We start from the raw sequence: 20,363 nt of genomic DNA on the forward strand, positions 1-20,363 counted from the left end.
AAAGGAAGGGTGGAGAAGTTCAACATCAAACACCTTCATCAGAGGTTGCATTTGTGATGTTTATCAAGCAATACTAATGTTCTCTTACCAAGAGCATGCTTAAAGCTACCAGACACGAAGGCATTGTGGCCATTCAAGACGCAGAGCGCGTGATTGTCAGGGTTCTTCAGCATCAACCGAAGGCAGAAGCGATGGTGCCGCACATCTTGCGAGTGCATGGTGATTTGGTTGAAGATATTCCAAAGCTGAGGTTTGTTGACATGTTCCATGACCATTATCCTATGGAGGAAGCAAACACCAGTCAGACTGCACACAGTGACCAAAGGAATCGTTCTTTAATCACTACAGTGGTGCCCCGCAAGACGAATGCCTCGCAAGACGAAAAACTCGCTAGACGAAAGGGTTTTGCGTTTTTTGAGTCGTTCCGCAAGACGAATTTCCCTATGGGCTTGCTTCGCAAGACAAAACGTCTTGCGAGTTCTTGCGAGTTTGTTTCCTTTTTCTTAAAGCCGCTAACAGCCGCTAAGCCGCTAATAGCTGTGCTTTGCAAGATGAAAAAACCGCAAGACGAAGAGACTCGCGGAACAGATTAATTTCGTCTTGCGAGGCACCACTGTAAATGCAAGAGTCTGGTTCAGATGCATGCCAGACAGGCAGTGCTCTTTGTGCAGTCAACCTTCAGCCCAATGAAGCCCTTCGGAGCGACTCACCTGATGTAATTGTAAGCTTTTCGGAAATTCTTGTCCAGGATTGCAGCCGAGAGACCAAAGTATTCCAGTTCTTTACGCTTCTGCCTGTCGTCATAGAACGAATAGTATTCCAGCGAGGAGTCCACTAGGAGTTCTGCTTCCTTGTAGCGAGAAAGATCGCACAAAGCATAGATTGCCTTCAGAAGGAGGCTCCACCAGTCGTCTTTCGTCAGCACACTTGTAAGCACCACAAATATTGCTGTAATAGAATAAGCAATATCTTAATCCGTTCAGAACATCAAGAGCTCATCATTCAGTATGACCATTCTCAGGGCGGAAAACAAAAATAAAACCTAAGGCGATAAAAGCTACAAATAAAACTATTTGAAGGAGACAAGCCTACTGTTGGCAGAAATAATCTATAGGCAATTGTTTCCATAACGTGCTTGTCAATAAGAAGAAAACCTTCTTCACAATGGCATCCAACCCAGTTGACAGAACTACCAGGTAGTTCTCCATTCTTGCAACTGAAGAGCAGAAATATACATCTGACAAACATGCACAATTTAAAAGATGTAGACCTCTGCAAAACTCCAGAACAACACAGAATCAGAACATTACAGGATAGAAATAGCCTAGCCTCATATACCAGAGGTCGGATTCCCTACCTTCACCATACAAGGAGGAGGAGGAGGCAAGAGGCAATTTTATCATGCCAAAAGTGCTTTCTAGGACAAGACTCTTTTTTAAAAAACGAAAACACATACAAACACACACTGCCCTTACCTTTTGCATCACAGTTAGTAGTTTCCTGATCATCGTTGTCAGATATTTTATCCCTCGACACTTTAATAAGATAGAGGTGCCTTTCACCAGACTTGGAACTAGATATTAAACACACCTGAGCTCGGTTCATGGCAACCTGGAAGACAGTCAAGGTGAGTCTAAAGATGTTGAGCACATTGGAAGTTAGTTGAATAGCCATGCTGCAGTCAATTTCATGGCTAGGTACAGACAATCGTTTTAACTTGTGAAAGTATTCCAAACTCAAGCTGAAAAGTGCCAGTATTTCTGCTGCCGCCGAATAAGGTTTATGTAAAATAAATAAAACTGGTCAAAATAAAAAAATCCTTCCAGTAGCACCTTTAAGACCAACTAAGTTAGTTCTTGGTATGAGCTTTCATGTGCAAGCACACTTCTTCAGATACACTGAAACAGAAGTTGCCAGATCCTTCTATATAGTGAGAAGGTGGGGAGGGGTATTACTCAGAGGGGTGGTGGGGATGGGAGATTGGCAGATAGCTGGGATGAGCCTGCTGACGACTCTTAACGACTGTAATGGGTCTTACAGGAAAAGGCAAGGGGTGAGAAGGTGAGAAATGGCTTAGTCATGTATAATGGGATAAGAATCCAATGTCTTTGTTCAAACCAGGTTTCTCCATTATGGAGAAACCTGGTTTGAACAAAGACATTGGATTCTTATCCCATTATACATGACTAAGCCATTTCTCACCTTCTCACCCCTTGCCTTTTCCTGTAAGACCCATTACAGTCGTTAAGAGTCGTCAGCAGGCTCATCCCAGCTATCTGCCAATCTCCCATCCCCACCACCCCTCTGAGTAATACCCCTCCCCACCTTCTCACTATATAGAAGGATCTGGCAACTTCTGTTTCAGTGTATCTGAAGAAGTGTGCTTGCACACGAAAGCTCATACCAAGAACTAACTTAGTTGGTCTTAAAGGTGCTACTGGAAGGATTTTTTTATTTTGACTATGGCAGACCAACACGGCTACCTATCTGTAAATAAAACTGGTGTAATTGAATCAGATAGCTGTCAACAGTTGAATATTATCCACAGGTTCCTGTTGCATGAAACCAAAGAAACTGGGCCCAAACAAGGGGTAATGTCTATAAGGCAGTCACCAAACACAGCACACATTCTTTTAAAAATAATAATACCAATTTCCCAGTTGTCATCATGTCCATATACACCTAATATCATGTACTTAGCAGGGGGGTTTTTAGACAAGGTGTGCCGTGTGAAAGAGGAGATGCAATAATTCGCTTACCTTTAACAGCATGGCTAACATGGTGAGCAACGAATCAACGTAGCCATATGTGTTGCCTTGAGAGTACAGCAGCGTCGACCGATGAAGCAGCAGTTTCAGTTCCTGAGCGCCACATGGAGAAAGTTAGATCGCACAAAGTCCTCTCTTCCATCTATTACTTTACAGACATTAACAATAGACTACTGGCATTAGAGAGAAGTTTGTCCCCCTCCATCCCCCAATGACTGAGGGACCAGAAAGAGAAGGATCTTTTTACTTGCAACAGCCACTGCATTTATCCATATAGTAAAGAAAACAGCTGAATTACAGCACAGCATCTTCCAAATAATTTAAACGCAGAAGAGCAATGTAAACAAGAAAGCTCATAATATTTGCTACTATTAAAAGGATTTATTTACTGGGGAAAATTTATATTTTACTTGGGACACCCCTGTAAGCAGATGAAAACATTAGCAGGATTTTAATCTCACTTGTAATGTAACAAGTAGTATGGACAATATGGATAGATATAAAATATAGACTATGAAATAATATGCAGTTGAAAACGTTGACAAGAGGACCCATGGAGGAGTTGCGGGGGGGGAGAGACTCGAGAAATCTCTTTATATGGATATGTATTTGGTTTTGTTATAAATTTATATCTGTAAAATCAAATAAAAACGTGTTTTTTTTAAAAAAAGGATTTGCCACCTTTCATTTCAAAAAGAAATAGCAAGGCGGTTTGTAAAAATGAAAGGAAAGGGTTAGTATTTTGCTCTGTTCCTATAAGGAGATGCAATGACTGTTGGCTGCAAACCACAAAAATCTGCCTGACTGCCTAGATCAGAATTCTCAAGTCACAATCTCAGTGTCGATGCAGGAAGTAGGAACAGATGTCTACAATTGTTCCCTTTTGTGTGCTTCTGGCTGCCTGGCTGAACAAATCTCATGCAGGGCTGAAGTGCTGGCCTGTCCACATGGAGATGCTGAACTGCTGGGTGCGTGGCGACTGTGCGGATGCAGAAGGCAGCTCAAGCCGATCTCCACGGCAACCACTTCCGTACGTTAAGCGGTTGACATGAACTGCCTCAAGCAGCAGATCAGGTTCTTTCCTCTGAGCCCTTGGAAAACCACCCCAAATAAAAAGGACTGCAGGCACTGTGGGAAGGAAGTGACCTAATCAGCCTAACAGAGTCCATGGATTTAAACCAGCCTCCTTATGGCAGGGCTGTCTTTGAAGATGGTTCTGAAACTTCAGCTTGTGCAGAATTCAGCAGCCCGGTTGCTCACTGGGACAAAGACAGTTTGAGCATATTACACCGATCCTGCACCGGCTGCCAATTCAAAGTGCTGGTTGCCAATTCAAAGTGCTGGTTTTGACCTATAAAGCCTTAAACGGCTCAGGGCTTCAGTACCTAAAGGACCACCTCTACCTATTTAAACTGTCCTGGATTCTGCATTCATAATCTGAAACCTCTTCTTTGTGTGCCTCTGGAGGTCTGGAGAGTGGCAACACAAGAATGGGCCTTTTTTGTAGTGGCTCCCCATTTGGGGAATGCTCTCCCCAGGGAGATCCGCCTGGGGAATTCATTATATATTTTGTGGTGCCAGGTGAAAACATTCCTCTTCAAACCAGGCCTTTGGCCTTTTAAAATCTGTCTGTGGGAAGTGGGTTGGGTATTGTTTTGCTCTATTGTTTTACTGATTTTTAATCCAGTATTTTACTCTGTGAACTGCCCTGAGGACTTATGATGAAAGGCGGGATATAAATTTAATAAAGAACAACAACAACTACTCTAAGTCCCCTAGAAGGCACATTAGACGAGTTTGGTACAGTGGACAGAGTGTCAGACCTGGGAAAGCAGGGTTTGTAGTGAGCCAGGAAGCTCACTAGGCAACCATGGACCAGTCACTGCCTCTCAACCTTATCTACCTCACAGGGATTGTGGTGAGAATAAAATGGAGGTGTGGCAGGAGAACCATGTCAGTTTGCATTTCTTAGTACAGAAAGTATTGATCTGATGTGCAGAGGATCCTTCCTATTCTACTTAATTCAAGAGGGTTCTGGAAACTTCTGGAAGCTTCTCTGTGTGAAGGAAACAAGTAGAAGGTTCCTGATGTTTGCGTTATTCCTTCAGAGAAGCTGAGCACAGCTGGCTTAAACTGGTTCTCTTATCTCTTTCTGTCAAGGTCATGCTGACTATAAAAATAGGTCAGAAGGAGCCTAGGTTTCACATTTTCTATCTCTTTTCCTTCGGGTGTGGTGTTCTGTATACAGTGTTAAGGTTTAGACTTATTAAAGGTTATTGTAAGTTTGAGTTAAGTCTGCTGCAACTGGATTTCTTATGAACAGTGCCAATCCTGAATGTATTGGATTGGTGACCATTTGCCCTCAAGTAGCAGTAAAGCTCTGCTGGATGGAATACAATTGTCTCTGGTCTATTTTTGGGGAATCCTGCAACGTGTTTAAGTTTTTACTCTGGAATCTACTCTGGATCAATATTGAGTAGAATTTCAATGACAAACCACTACTCCTTGTTGCGCTCCTTGGAGAGTAGGTTGAGATAGGAATGCAATAATAATAATAATAATAATAATAATAATAATAATAATAATAATAATAATTTATTATTTATACCCCACCCTTCTGGCTGAGTTTCCCCAGCCACTCTGGGCGGCTTCCAATCAAGTGTTAAAAACAATACAGGATTAAACATTTAAAACTTCCCTAAACAGGGCTAAAGTAAGAGACAAGCAGGCAGGCGGGCAAAGGACAGACGAACGCTTACTTGCTGAGCGGCATTGGCATCTTGTGCCAGCGTGTCTGGGTCATACATGGGCTCAAGTGCTTCCAAGGCTTTCTCAGGCCGGCCCAATTGCTGCTGAAGGGTAGAAAGAGAGATCCTGGCATCCAGGTGCAAAGGGGCAAGTTCGACAACTCTGCCATAGCTCTCCGCAGCACGATCGATGTAGCCCAAGGCTTTCAGGCACTCTGGAAAGGAAGGCAAAGAATTGCTGCCTCACTCAACCCAGCCAGATGGGTGAGGTACAGATAGCAAACGTTTATTACAATGGTACCTCAGGTTACAGACGCTTCAGGTTACAGACTCCGCTAACCCAGAAAAAGTACCTCGGGTTAAGAACTTTGCTCAGAACAGAAATTGCGCGGTGGCAGCGGGAGGCCCCATTAGCTAAAGTGGTGCTTCAGGTTAAAAACAGTTTCAGGTTAAGAACGGACCTCCAGAACGAATCAAGTTCTTAACCCGAGGTACCACTGTATTTCCCTCCACTCCTGCATATTCTTATGTATCCATTTAATTCAATTTCTCCCTGTATTTACATTACACTGTTGAATTTATCTTAGTCCTGCTAGCTTGTTTTCACTTGTTTACATTTATTTTCCAAATACTCCACAAAGATTTCCCACTCCCCTTTATATACTTGATCTTCTCGCTCTCTTTATTCATCAGACCTGCTAGTTCTGCATACTCTTATCATTTTAAGTTGCCAATCCTCCTTATGGGGTCCTCACTCACCCGCTATTTTGGTGCTAGCAAAATCCAAGCTCCTATCGTTACATACAAAAATATTTTTTCCTGACATATGGGTACTTCTGATGTCTGCACCATTCCCAAAAGGAATGCCTCTGGTTTGGGGGGAAATGTTTTTTAAAAACATTTGTCATCTCATTATATATCCTTTCCCAATACTCTTTAACTATTTTGCATGCCCACCACATATGAAAAAATGTTCCTTTTGTTTCCTTACATTCCCAACATACATCCGATTCAGATTTGCACCTTATCTTGTTTTTTTAGCTTTTATTAGTTTCTGGTTTTATGTTTTTATTCTGTTGTAAACAGCTATGATGCTTTTTTAGGAGACCAGTGGCATATAAATATAAGGATTAATAAATACCATATTTTTTGCTCTATAAGACTCACTTTTTCCCTCCTAAAAAGTAAGGGAAAATGTGTGTGCGTCTTATGGAGCAAATGCAGGCTGCACAGCTAACCCAGAAGCCAGAACCGCAAGAGGGATTGCTGCTTTTGCTGCGCAGCAATCCCTCTTGCTGTTCTGGCTTCTGGGATTCAGAATGTTTTTTTCTTGTTTTCCTCCCCCAAAAACTAGGTGTGTCTTGTGGTCTGGTGCGTCCTATAGAGCGAAAAATACGGTATATAAAATCTAATCATTATAAGGTATTAAAAGGAATGCTCCTAAAGAAATTGCTTTTCTGCAAGAGACTCTTGAATCTATCCAGGATGGGATCTTTCAGCCTCACTGTGAGTCTTGCCACCCCTGAAATCGGCACCCCTAGTATTAGGGTCCCAAAAAAACCAGCCACCTTATCTTCCACTACGAAATGCGACCCATCTAGTGTGTCAGAAGAGATTTCTAGCAATTTCAGCAGCGTTATTACCTGCATGTCGGAGCCAAACAACTGCCAAATTGTATCTTTCTGAGCACACCAGGGAACTCAGAAGGGGGAGTGCAGAATTGTATTCTCCGACATCAAGGAAGGCTTCTGCAACATCGAGATACAAATCTCCCATATCCTCGGGGTTCTGCTCCACTAGTGTGGTCAATAGGAGCTGGCAGAACGACAACAACAAAAATCAAGCACAAAAAAATCAAAACGAAAACATTCATCGTAAACAGATACAAAAATATATATAATAAAAGGATCGATTAACTGGATTTCTAATTGAAAACATTAAATGCAGACATCCCAATTGAAGCATCCCATTCTCCTAAAAACCAACTAATTTTTTAAAATGTCATGAAAGGACCCTAATTATTTAGGGGAGGACTGGGGAACTTTCAGTTCCTCCAGATGCTACAGGACTACAACTCCCATCATCCCTAACCATTCCCATGAAAGCAGGGGCTAATGGGAACTGGAGTCCGACAACATCGGAAGAGACAAAGGTTCCACAGCCCTGATTTAGGGCCGGCATAGGCAAACTGGGCCCTCCAGATGTTTTGGGACTACAACGCCCATCATCCCTGACCACTGGTCCTGTTAGCTAGGGATGATGGGCGTTGTAGTCCCAAAACATCTGGAGGGCCCAGTTTGCCTATGCCTGCTTTAGGGTATGGCAAGATGCACGCTTTTCTCCAGAGATTTTCCATAAGCAGGATGATGGATTCCTGTAGGATCCGACCTCTCGAAAACTATCCAGTGTAACTTTGTTTGAAATACATCCTTCAAGCCTTTCCAAAGAACCCTTGTAGAGGAAACCATGATACTGGAAGAGGGGGATTTGAGCCAGGGGACCTACGCTCCCCCAAAATGATGTTGGACACAAACTCCCTTCACCCCCAGACATCATGGCCAAAGGTCAAGAGGCCCGGAGGGCGGCAACAGGAGAACGGGGCCTTCTCTGCAGTGGCTCCCTGTCTGTGGAATGCTCTCCCCAGGGAAGTTTGCCTGGCACTTGCATTATACACCTTTAGGCGCCAGGCAAAAACGTTCCTTTTTAACCAGGCCTTTGGTTGACCTAATTTACATCCTATGACCTTTTAAAATGTGCGGAGCGGGGGGAGCGGCTATTGGGTTGTTGTTTTTATTTTTATTATGTATTTCATGGTTTTATATTTTGATTTTATTCTGTGAATCATCCTGAGAGTCCCGAGTACAGGGCGGTATATAAATTCAATAAATAATAAATTAATAATAATAATGGGAGCTGGATTCCTACAACGGCAAATGGATCAGAGGTTGAATGATAGGCTTTGACCACATTTCTGTGGCTTAGACTTGTATAGCTGGACTAGGAATGAGCCATAGCTGGTTCATTGGTGCAAATATTCCCAATGTCGACTGAATCGCTTACATTCTAGAACACTCATGCTAATATCCCTTGACACTACAAAGCTATAAAGGCTATGCATTATTATAGCTCATGGACAGAACCTCACCACCCCCCGCCTTTAAAAAAAAATCTCTTACAAATCATTTTTTAAAAATCCAATTCATGAGCTCAAATGGACTTTAGACCTCTCCTCTTTTTAAAAGCAGTCCCAGAATGCCCCATGACAAAGTGCTAGCAAAGCAGAGGGAAGTTGGGGGGGGGGGAGTGATTTGGCAAGAGGATAACCTTTACAAAGAAAACATTAAAATGAGAAACTGTCCGCACAGCTAGTACAATTTGCCCAAGCTGCTCCTTGGAGCCCAGATCATATTTTTATAGAAGCAAAAAAAACAACAACCCCACCCCTGTCTTTACTGTAACTTCATTGGAATCTCACTGACTCCCAAGAAAACCTCTCTCTGTTTTTCTTTATTCACTTTTGGACTTACATTGAGAGGCTCCAAGATGTTCAGGTGCACCAAACATACCATAAGTTTCACCGTGATGTCTATGGGAACACCCTCAGGTATGGAACAGGTAACCTTTTCTGCAACTAGAAGATAATAGCAGGGTTTTTTTTCTAACCAGCATGGTATCGTTTACAAGTGGGACCTAGGTTATATTTCCAGATTACCCCAATCCTTCACTTGGAGTTTCTACTACAACCAAGCAGTATATATGCTTTGTTAAATAACCAATTTAAAAATAATTTTGCTCTTAGAGTACATGACAAAGTCCAGTCAAAACACTGATTTGGGATGGAGGGGAGGGGGAGAAACAGTTCAAATTCGTTATTAATAACATGATTATTAACTGGATTGCCTATCTATCCCGCCATCCCATGGCAGCTGAAAGTTCAGTATCTCAATTACATAAGGCAAGGTTTTGTATCTGAAGGCAGCGCAGAAGCGGATCTCACATTTAGCTGGTAAATTGTGACGCCTGTTTTGCGGCAACTGAGTTAGTTAAAGGGAAATATCAGAAATTGAAGGACACTGAAATCCAGAAGGGTAGCTAATAAATAAACTTTCCAAATGAAAACAACAAACCAACCAATAGTTCTTTCCTGCAAATGCTATAAGGGTCTGATCTACTGCTCTATAAACAGGATATCTCCATAATATAATTGGGCTTGCAATTCAATTTCCATCCCCCCTACTCAAAAAATAACCATGCTTCATCTAGCAGATGGAAAGAGTGGCCAGAGGAATCTTTGGCTCCAGTACAGATGTGCTGCCAAGTCATTCGTTTTCCAAGGCATTTAAAAATAAAGGCAAAATGTGAACCGACGCCATGCCATTGTGAATCTAGTGACAGAATACTTGGGGAGATATTGGTGCAGCTCACTGAAGAAAGAACCGATACTGTACCTTGATTCTCTGAAGAATCGTTTGGTCCCTCTGTCTTCTCCAGTACAATTCCTGAAAAATCTGTAATGACCTAAAAAAATAGAAAGCGATCATTGACATTTGAAAATAAAACCAGCTTTCCTGGGGCGGTGGGAGGCATGGGGGGGGGGACGACTTTTTAACATAAGGCCACCAGAAATTTACCTGGACAAGGGTAAGTGAGCTTGGGGAAGGGGCATAGCTGTCAACCGTCCCTTATTTGGCGGGAAAGTCCCTTATCCCAGCGCCATGTCCCACTGCTGTCCCTTATTGATGATATCCCTTAAATTTTCCGGGTTTCAAAGGAAGCAGCTCCCCTCCCTCCCTCCCTGCCGGCCAGGAAGGAGGGAGGCTCCAACTGTGTTGCTTGGCTGCGTTGCTCACCCAATAAGGAGTCTAAGAACGACTGGGGGGTGGAGCTTGCGTGCCTTGTGCCGATCAAATCGGCCGCGTTGCCTGGGGACTCGCCTTTGCTCAGCGCTTCCCAGCGGCGAGGTGACAGTTTTCCTTGCTGCATCCCCTTTGCCAGGTTGCTGCGCTGTGGGAACCACCGCTTGAGGCTTCATTTGGCTGCTGGCTGGGCTTTCTACCTTTGGCTCGGAGGGGCTCAGAAACTGAACATACCTGTGCTCTGAAACTCCCTTATTTTGGCTGCTGATCCCTTATTTTCGAGGCTGCTGGTCCCTTATTTTCAAATCTGTAAGTTGACAGCTATGCTTCGGAAGGGGGGGTTCCATGGATAAACCAGACAGCCCTATCCTAGTTGCCACCCGCCCCTCCCCTTCCCTCTGATAAGCAGAAGTGATGCCATTGTTGGGAGTGCGGCCCTGTGGCACTGCCCCACAATGCCTACCACAGCTGGAGGCAACTAACGGTACAGTCTTGTCATAGGACTATACCAACTCAGAATGTAAGTGGAGGAGTCACTGTTTGAAATGACCACATAATCAAGAAAAGTTGGATGTTGGAGCTATGCAATCTTGCCCCTCTCTGCCCCCCCCACCAAAGCCAGAGATTACAGGAGAAACATAGCAGTAAGGAGGACTATACCATGCATTTCCTTGAACATTTTAAGTTCAGAGGTAGGCAACCTAAGGCCCGGGGGCCAGATGCGGCCCAATCACCTTCTCAGTCCGGCCCACGGATGGTCCGGGAATCTGCGTGTTTTTACATGAGTAGAATGCCTCCTTTTATTTAAAATGCATCTCTGGGTTATTTGTGGGGCCTGCCTGGTGTTTTTACATGAGTAGAATGTGTGTTTTTATTTAAAATAAATTTAGGAAACTAAATCCTTCGAAGACAGAGGTCCTATGGCTGGGTTGGGATGGCATGGGGATGAGGGACCAACTCCCTTCTCTTGCGGGGGCCCAATTAGTGCCATTGCCTTCCGTTAAGAGTTTGGGTGCAATCCTTGACGCCTCCCTTTCCATGGAGGCGCAGGTTACAGCAACAGCCAAGGCAACATTTTTCCACCTTCACCGCATCAAGCAGCTGGTCCCTTACCTTTCCCACCCTGACCTGGCCACAGTGATCCATGCGACGGTCACCTCCAAGCTTGACTACTGTAATTCGCTCTACGCGGGGCTGCCCTTGAAGCTGTCCCAGAAACTCCAGTGGGTGCAGAATGCTGCAGCGAGGCTCCTCACGGGGTTTCTGCCATGGGAGCATATTCACCCAGTGCTTTTCAAGCTCCACTGGCTCCCGGTGGAGTACAGGGTCAGATTTAAGGTGCTGGTTTTGACCTTTAAACCCTTCACGGCCTAGGACCCTCGTACCTACGGGACCGCCTCTCCTGGTATGCCCCACGGAGGACCTTAAGGTCTATATATAGCAACACTCTAGAGGTCCCGGGGCCCTAAGGAAGTTAGATTAGCCTCACCCAGAGCCAGGGTTTTTTCAACACTGGCTCCAGCCTGGTGGAATGCTCTGTCTCATGAGACCAGGGCCCTGCAGGATCTGATTTCTTTCCGCAGGGCCTGTAAGATAGAGTTGTTCCGCCTGGCCTTTGGCTTGGAGTCAATTTGATTCCCTGATTCCCTTCCCCTCTTTCTTTTTCCTTTCTCCTCCTGTGATGAGGCTGCATTTTAATTGTTTTAATGATTTATGTTGTATTTTAATCTTGTTTTTAAGTTGTATTCATTCAACTCATTTTTATTATTGGTTGTTAGCCGCCCTGAGCCCAGCCTTGGCTGGGGAGGGCGGGGTATAAATATTTTTTTTTATTAATTATTATTATTATAAAATGCATCTCTGGGTTATTTGTGGGGCATAGGAATTTGTTCACCCCCCCCCCAAAAAAAAAAGTCCAGCCCACCACATGGTCTGAGGGACGGTGGACCGGCCCACGGCTGGAAAAGGTTGCTGCCCCTCTCTTAGATGGTTCTTAGATCCCTGCTCAGGCTCAATATAACTAAAGGACAGCAACCTTCCCTAAGCTCAGCCAAGAACGCTGTGCCAACGATGGAGAAAACAGAGATTTCGTCAAACTGTTACTGTTTTGTCAATTCCATTTTCTTTGGAGCCTATCGCCTAGCTAAACTGAAGAGGCCTGCACCTGCCTATCTTTCACAGAACAGAACTAGCTGCTTTTAGGTACTGTATGCGGTGAATGTCCACCACAGAACTCTAAAAAGAATAAACTGTTATAATCTATGGTGGCCATTGTATGCATGAAGATAGAATCAGCCAGGCATGGCCATTGTGATTTATCTTGAATTGTTTTGTAGACAGGTGAAAAGGGATATAGGGAGACGTTTAAAGAACAGGAAAATTAGTCAGGCTTGATAAAGGAAGAAATTGAAAAATGATTATATGTACAGTGGTACCTTGGTTTACAACCATAATGCGTTCCGGAGGTCCGGCTGTAAACCAAAACAGGTCGTAACCCAAGATTGGTGAACAGAAATCATGTATGCAACCTGGAAGTGTATAAGAAATATTGCTTTGGATGTGGTTCTCTGCAGTCTTCCTCCTTATTTCTCCCAGAGTGTATTAGCATTTCAATAAAGGCCTATCTTTTCACTTGGAGCCTGCCTCTTTCCCTTTGGGGTTTCTGGGAGGGATACCTCCAGTCTAGCAACCCTTTAAAAATTTTCTCCCAACACCAGCAAGGGCACAAAGTTAAGCGGTCCTCTTGACTATTGTACAACTCCTTCATCTGCATAATTACGAAAGTTCAAGAATATTCTGGAGGCTTCACAACCATTTTTGTTCAGCCTGTTTTTAATGGTCAGGAGTTAAGGCAGTAAAGGGGTAAAGGGGATACCTGACCATTAGGTCCAGTCGTGGCTGACTCTGGGGTTAAGGCACTCATCTTGCTTTATTGGCCAGCGTACAGCTTCCGGGTCATGTGGCCAGCATGACTAAGCTGCTTCTGGCGAACCAGAGCAGCGCACGGAAACGCCGTTTACCTCACCCCGTCGCGGGGATTCGAACCACCGACCTTCTGATCGGCAAGCCCAAAGCTCTGTGGTTTAACCCACCCGCCACCCGGTTAAGGCAGCACAGGAGGTTACAATAGTAAACTGGTTTTATTTTGGACACATTGCATTAATTGTTTAACGTATTGCTTGCTACCCGGCATCTTGGATGGCGAGTGTCAGGTACATACACATCATATGCATAAAGCACTATTATACTGCTTCAACCATCCTGGAGAATCCTGGGAACTGTAGTTTGTTATGGGCGCTGACCTCTCAGAACTACAATTCCCAGCATGCTTAACAAATTATAGTACTCCGGATTCTCCATGACTGTTGTATAATAGTGCTTGAAAGGTATGGTGCGAATGTGACCCCAAGACCCTAAAAAAGTGGGGGTATGGTCTGAAGGAATGCAAGGCCACCAATTTTCTGGAGCCATGCAAGTATGAGTCTGGCCAGTACCTGGATAACTGGCCACCTGGGAGGCCCACCTAGCTGCCTTGGACCCCAGGACACAAGAAAGGTGGGGTATAAATGCAAGGACAGTTATAAATTTTGCCCCTTCCAATGTGCCTAACACAGCTAGCCCTTACAGGAAATTAATTTAACATGCTTACGGCCAAGGCTTTATCATACTGTTTGTTAGAGATATACAGCTCGGCAGCTATATTGACATCTTCCATGGATACGAGGTTCTGGTGTTTACCAAAGGCTTCTTCCATTATCTCAATAGCAGCAGTGATGTCATTGGCCTCGTAATAGCTCCTATAGGAAACGGCAGTAAGGTAATATAGTTAAATGCAGGTCATAATTTGTTTTAAAAATTAAAAGAAAACATATAAAGTCGTTTAGAGAATTTTCTAGGCAAGCCGTAAAGCAAAATGCCCCCCTGTCCAAAAGACCTATCATGTGTTCGTGCAAAGTATATGGAAGTAATGTTAAAATGCGTCCATCTTTACCGTTTGTGTCCCTAAAGGTAGGTAAAGGGACCCCTGATCATTAGGTCCAGTCGTGACCGACTCTGGGGTTGCGGCACTCATCTCGCTTTATTGGCTGAGGGAGCTGGTGTACAGCTTCCAGGTCATGTGGCCAGTATGACTAAGCCGCTTCTGGAGAACCAGAGCAGCGCACGGAAACATTGTTTACCTTCCCGCCGGAGCGGTACCTATTTATCTACTTGCACGTTGAAGTTCTTTTGAACTGCTAGGTTGGCAGGAGCAGGGACCGAGCAACGGGAGCTCACCCCGTCGCAGGGATCCGAACTGCTGACCTCCTGATCAGCAAGTCCTAGGCTCTGTGGTTTAACCCACCGCACCACCCGCGTCCCTTATAGGGCGGTGTATTAATTGAATAGATAAATAAAAATAAAAGAAATGTGGTGACCATCTGCTCCTGGTCCCCAAACCACATTTTTATTCCTCTCCGATGTACGTATCTTGCCTACATGCAATTCGCCTTGAGATTATTTGATTAACTAACAAAGCTGTTAACCCCCTGCCCCTATTTTATCATCAGTACAACCCTGTGGGGTAGGCTCGGGCTGAAATGTACCAAGAGGTCCAGCATTGCCCACTGAGCTTCCTGGCAGGCAGAAAGTTTGAGCCCTTGACCCCCAGATGCTCTGGAACCCCAGTGCCACCCTGGCTCTCAGGAGTTTTATTGCAAGCAGTCAAGAGCGGTTCCTGATGAGCTGAGAAGTTGGCATTTCACTAATTTCTGCAAATTTCCATCTAATGGTTATGACTTCAGCAATATCCATTTCTTTTTGCATGGGATTAGCCTTCTGTATAAAGCCGTCTCCCTTAAAGCTCATTTCTATAAAACTGTCCCCACGCCAAAGGATCAGGGCATGGTTTTAGGGCACATGGCCCAGTCAGCTAAGCCGGCCCAACTCTGGTCAGTGCCCGGCTGGGAGACAACCTGGGAATCTCATGTATTCCTTGGGTTCTATTGTGCAAGAAATCTGACATGTAAATAATAAAGAGAACCATTCTGTTCTAACACCCTTGCACCCTCTTGTCATTTATACATTATCAAATGCTATTTTCTTCCTTCACCTCTTTCCTGCCTTCCTGGTGTGTCTCAATCCCAAAAACTGGGGTCACCCTTGTTTGCCTCAAGAAAAGCACACACATTCTTGGGACAGCAGCACCGATGAGATATTTTGCCTCGGCATGCTGTAAAATGTTTGACTAAATGCTTACTTTGCCATATCCCTAGCCAGATGCATAAAGCGATCCCCATCAAAAGGAGTTAGAAGATTTAAAATGCGTCTGTAGCCATCCATCGCCAGTTTATGTTCTCCCAGCTGCTCATAGAGACTCGATCGCTCCCACAAGTAACGCACATTGGTAGGGTCATACTTCAGAGCTATAAAAATAAGAAGAGGCATTATTATATTCAATAATATTATAATAATAATACCAAAACTAACATAACAAAACAATCATAGTAATATTATTTTATTATTATTACTATTACTACTACTACTACTACTACTACTACTACTACAGTTTTAACAACTCTGCCAAGACAAACAGACACAAAATCAGACTTTTACAGCCGGAAGAAACTGTTCTCATTATTTACTAAGTGGAAACACCAATTTTCAGAAGCGCTATACCTCTGTGTATCAAATGCTGTGAGCTCACAAAGGCATTTGGACTTGTCTCCACTGGAAACAGAATTCTAGGTTTGGCAGACAGATTTGTCTGATCCAGCAAAAGACTGGATTCTTAGGCTCCAGTGCAATTTATGGCAGGTGTTTTTTCTTTCTCACACAGGTAATATTGCATCTCTTTGCATCACTATAATCATCTTTCTTGCTGTATTTCATTTTTTAAAAATTAGAAATAAAGGTTTATAGAAGAATGCTGACCCACTAGAACACGGTCAAGTTTATTTTTTAAAATAATTTTGATTAAAGATTTTCTTGATTTACAAAAGTACATGCATCCTTTTTCAGGTTTTAAGAGTCTTTTCTACAGATCAGTTATATTTGTTGTGAGACATTATTGATGCGTTGTGGTTTCAAACTATCATGCAGCCTATCAGTAATTCTTGAAATTATGAGGTTGCTATCAAGGATTAGCTCTCATGGGTCATTTTATCAGAACACCAAGAGGAATGATTTGATGGTGTCATGTTACTTCTTAGCTAAACCAGCTAAGCTGTTAAACTAGCTTGAATATAAATACATTGGGTGTAGTTTACCCATCAGCAGAAGCCTTGGAAAAGGACTTGCTTGTGAGACATGGCTCCCCATCCCATCTCACACACACACACCCCACACAACCCGAAATCTGATTCGAGAGGGATCATCCAGAGTGTGCCAGTGAAAATAGGTTCAACAACACTGCCAAAAACCAAATTCTAGCAGCTAATAAACTTGCTGTTGTAAGTACTATATTTTTTGCTCTATAAGACTCACTTTTCCCTCCTAAAAGGTAAGGGGAAATGTGTGTGTGTCTTATCGGGCGAATGCAGGTTGCGCAGCTATCCCAGAAGCCGGAACAGCAAGAGGGATCGCTGCTTTCGCTGCACAGTAATCCCTCTTGCTGATCTGGCTTCTGGGATTCAGAATATTTTTTTTCTTGTTTTCCTCCTCCAAAAACTAGGTGCGTCTTACGGTCTGGTGCGTCTTATAGAGCAAAAAATACAGTGATGCAAAACAATCAATAGCAGAAAAGAAAATGCAACTAAAGGATGTTCTATTTCTTAAAAATCCATTTCTTTACCTTTTCCATAGCAGAAGATAGCCTGCTTAATATTGTCTTGCTCAAGAGACATTTCAGCTAGCCTAACCCACTCTTCCGTGTCGCTGGGGTTTAAGTGAGCGGCAATCAATTCAAACTGCAACGATTTCTCCATGTCTCCTTGGTCTTCATAAATCATGGCAAGGGTTGAGAATGGTTCATAAGCGAGAGGTGCTGCTCAGATCAAAAACAGAAACGTCTTAGCATTTTAAAGAAACTCATCTCTCTGTATAACATTAGTGCATACAACCAGGACTGCGCATATTCTGCCGCTGCTCAAACATTCTTTGTCTACTAATTTGTTTCTGAATGCAATTCAAAGTGCTGGTTTTGACCTGTAAGCCAAGGTGTGAGACTCAGAAAGTATCTGAAGGTCATTAATATATATATATATATATATATATATATATATATATATATATATACACACACACACACACGTATTTTTCGCTCTATAAGACGCACTTTTTCTCTCCTAAAAAGTAAAGGGAAATGTGTGTGCGTCTTATGGAGCGAATGCAGGCTGCGCAGCTATTCCAGAAGCCAGAACAGCAAGAGGGATTGCTGCGCAGCGATCCCTCTTGCTGTTCTGGCTTTTGGGATAGCCGCGCGAAGCCTCTTCAGGGCAGGGGGAGCGTTCCTCCTGCTGCCCTGAAGAGGCTTTGCGTTGCTTTCGCTGAAGCCAGAACAGCAAGAGGGATCGCTGTTGTACTTGACTGCTACTTATGTATCACATCCCACACTGTTGAGTTCAGTGAGGCATCGCAGCAATCCCTCTTGCTGTTCTGGCTTCTGGGATTCAGAATATTTTTTTCTTGTTTTCCTCCTCCAAAAACTAGGTACATCTCATGGTCTGGTGCGTCTTATAGAGCGAAAAATACGGTGCCTGCCAAATTGTTAAGATCATCACCTGAGGCCCTGAGGAGTTAAGTGCTGTTACACTCAGGTGCTGTTTTGCAGCATTTCCTCTTCTGGATGCCCAGCCTTGAGAAGAAGTGGTTAATTACCTGTGACGACCATTTCCCAAGCCTGTTTGCTGACATTATTATCTCTTTTTTTGCACCAGATGAAAAGATTTTGTTTACCTTATCTCAAAGCAACATTTTAATTTGCTGTTTTGTGCTCCCTTTTGAAATGTTTGGTAGCTTCAGATTTTGTTTAGATTGTGATTTTGTTTCAAATAAGTGTTGTTAACTACCTGAAGACCATATGGGTTGAAAGGTCGGATAAAAATGTTTTTAACAATAAGTAGTTCACAGACTGGTGCATTATAATATGGCAAGACAACCTAAGTCAGTTCCTGTTTCTTATCCTAGAATATATGACTAAAGAATATACATAAGAAGAAATCTGTGTAAAGTCAATTTAAAAATTTGTAAGGTTGTGCAGAAAACTCGCCCCCCCCAAAAAAAATGCACACACACCAACTAGAGATTTTAAACTCAGTTTCTTCTTAAGGTAATCTCTGGGAAAGGTATCCAATTAAATATAGGAAGCTATAGTCAGAAAATAAAATTGAAAAGTCCTAGATTATCTGTAGGTGCTCACAGCATGCTACTGACGATCTCCTTGGATCCTAACCAATATAATTAGGTAAGCCAATACAGTGGTGCCTCGCAAGACGAAATTAATCCGTTCCGCGAGTGTCTTCGTCTAGCGTTTTTTTCGTCTTGCGAAGCAACCCTATTAGCGGCTTAGCGGATTAGCGCTATTAGCAGTTTAGCGGCTATTAAAGGCTTATCGGCTTAGCTGCTAAAAGGCTATTAAAGGCTTAGCGGCTTAGAAAAAGGGGGGGGAAGCGGAAAAAAAATCTCAAGACTCGCAAGACATTTTCATCTTGCGAAGCAAGCCCATAGGGAAATTCGTCCTGCGAAGCAACTCAAAAACGGAAAACCCTTTCGTCTAGTGGGTTTTCCGTCTTGCGAGGCATTCGTCTTGCGGGGCACCACTGTATAATATATGCTAAACAAAGAAAGATGTCCAAACACAGTACAGTGGTACCTTGGTTTACGAACTTAATCCGTTCTGGAAGTCAGTTCTTAAACCAAAACGTTCTTAACCCAAGGCGTGCTTTCCCATAGCAGTGGGGGACTCAATTTACACTCAACAGGAAGCGGAACATGTTCTGCTTCCAAGGCAAAGTTGACAAACCAAAACACCTACTTCCGGGTTTGCAGCGTTCTTAATCCAAGTTGTTCATAAACTAAGCTGTTCTTAAACCAAGGTACCACTGTATCTGCTGCTAATGTTTACACTCATATACACTGCACTTTATGTATTAAATTTATTTCATTGGTCCTTTCAAGTTGTCGCCAGTTCAAAAACATCACTCAACACCCCTCCCCAAACAATACCTTGTCTTATGATTTCCATGCACATCAGAATGGCTTCTTCGTGCTCGCCTCGAGCAAACCTGATGTTTGCTTCACCCATGAGGCCTCTAAGGGCACGGGGCAATTTACTGCGGGGACGTTTTTCCTAGTAAAAAGATTAACAGTTTTTTATTTCATTAAGGCGACTAGACACTAGAGTTCAACTTGCAATGAAGAAGAAGAAGAAGAAGAGTTTGGATTTGATATCCCGCCTTTCACTCCCTTTAAGGAGTCTCAAAGCAGCTAACATTCTCCTTTCCCTTCCTCCTCCACATCAAACACTCTGTGAGGTGGGTGGGGCTGAGAGACTTCAGAGAAGTGTGACTAGCCCAAGGTCACCCAGCAGCTGCATGTGGAGAAGCAGAGACGCGAACCCGGTTCCCCAGATTACGAGACTACCGCTCTTAACCACTACACCACACTGGCTCTCCAATGATATGTGCGTTATTCTTTTCCTAATAAGAATAGCGCATGAACCAAAAGTATCCCTTAAATTGATTAAATTCTGGTATTTTGGTCTGGTATTTCAGAAAATGAAACAAAAATTTAGGGTTATTCTCCCCACCACCAGCCCCACCTTAATCAGACTCCTGCAATCAGCATTCATTTCTTAAAATGTGAACGTATCAGGCTCAGGGGATATGTTATATGAAAAAACCTCCATTGGGAAATTAATATTAGATACTGTGGCCTGACTACACCTGAGTCATACGCAACAATTAGTAACTTCGGGGGGAGAAATGAGAATTCCCCATAGAATACAGAACGAATTCTATGGAGCTGAAATGACTATCAGAATACATGTCCAGTAAGACAAAAATATATACAACAGT

At 43.4% G+C, this 20,363-nt stretch overlaps 1 protein-coding gene across 1 annotated transcript in view; it reads right to left on the reverse strand.

Annotated features, from left to right (window-relative positions):
* The window catches only part of GTF3C3 (general transcription factor IIIC subunit 3), a 31,090-nt gene that overhangs the window by 6,608 nt on the left and 4,119 nt on the right, over positions 1-20,363 (reverse strand). The window contains exons 4-15 of the mRNA XM_081016577.1: positions 19,513-19,636; positions 17,141-17,332; positions 15,608-15,773; positions 14,021-14,168; positions 9,964-10,033; positions 9,043-9,146; positions 7,159-7,330; positions 5,528-5,730; positions 2,760-2,861; positions 1,476-1,611; positions 711-948; positions 89-279 (exon numbers count right to left, since the gene is read on the reverse strand). Coding sequence (XP_080872703.1) covers positions 89-279; positions 711-948; positions 1,476-1,611; positions 2,760-2,861; positions 5,528-5,730; positions 7,159-7,330; positions 9,043-9,146; positions 9,964-10,033; positions 14,021-14,168; positions 15,608-15,773; positions 17,141-17,332; positions 19,513-19,636 — 1,846 coding nt within the window. The remainder of the gene's footprint in view (positions 1-88; positions 280-710; positions 949-1,475; positions 1,612-2,759; positions 2,862-5,527; positions 5,731-7,158; positions 7,331-9,042; positions 9,147-9,963; positions 10,034-14,020; positions 14,169-15,607; positions 15,774-17,140; positions 17,333-19,512; positions 19,637-20,363) is intronic.

This window comes from Podarcis pityusensis (genome assembly GCF_964106645.2).
Source record: "Podarcis pityusensis genome assembly, chromosome: 1".
NCBI classification, from domain to species: Eukaryota; Metazoa; Chordata; class Lepidosauria; order Squamata; family Lacertidae; genus Podarcis; species Podarcis pityusensis.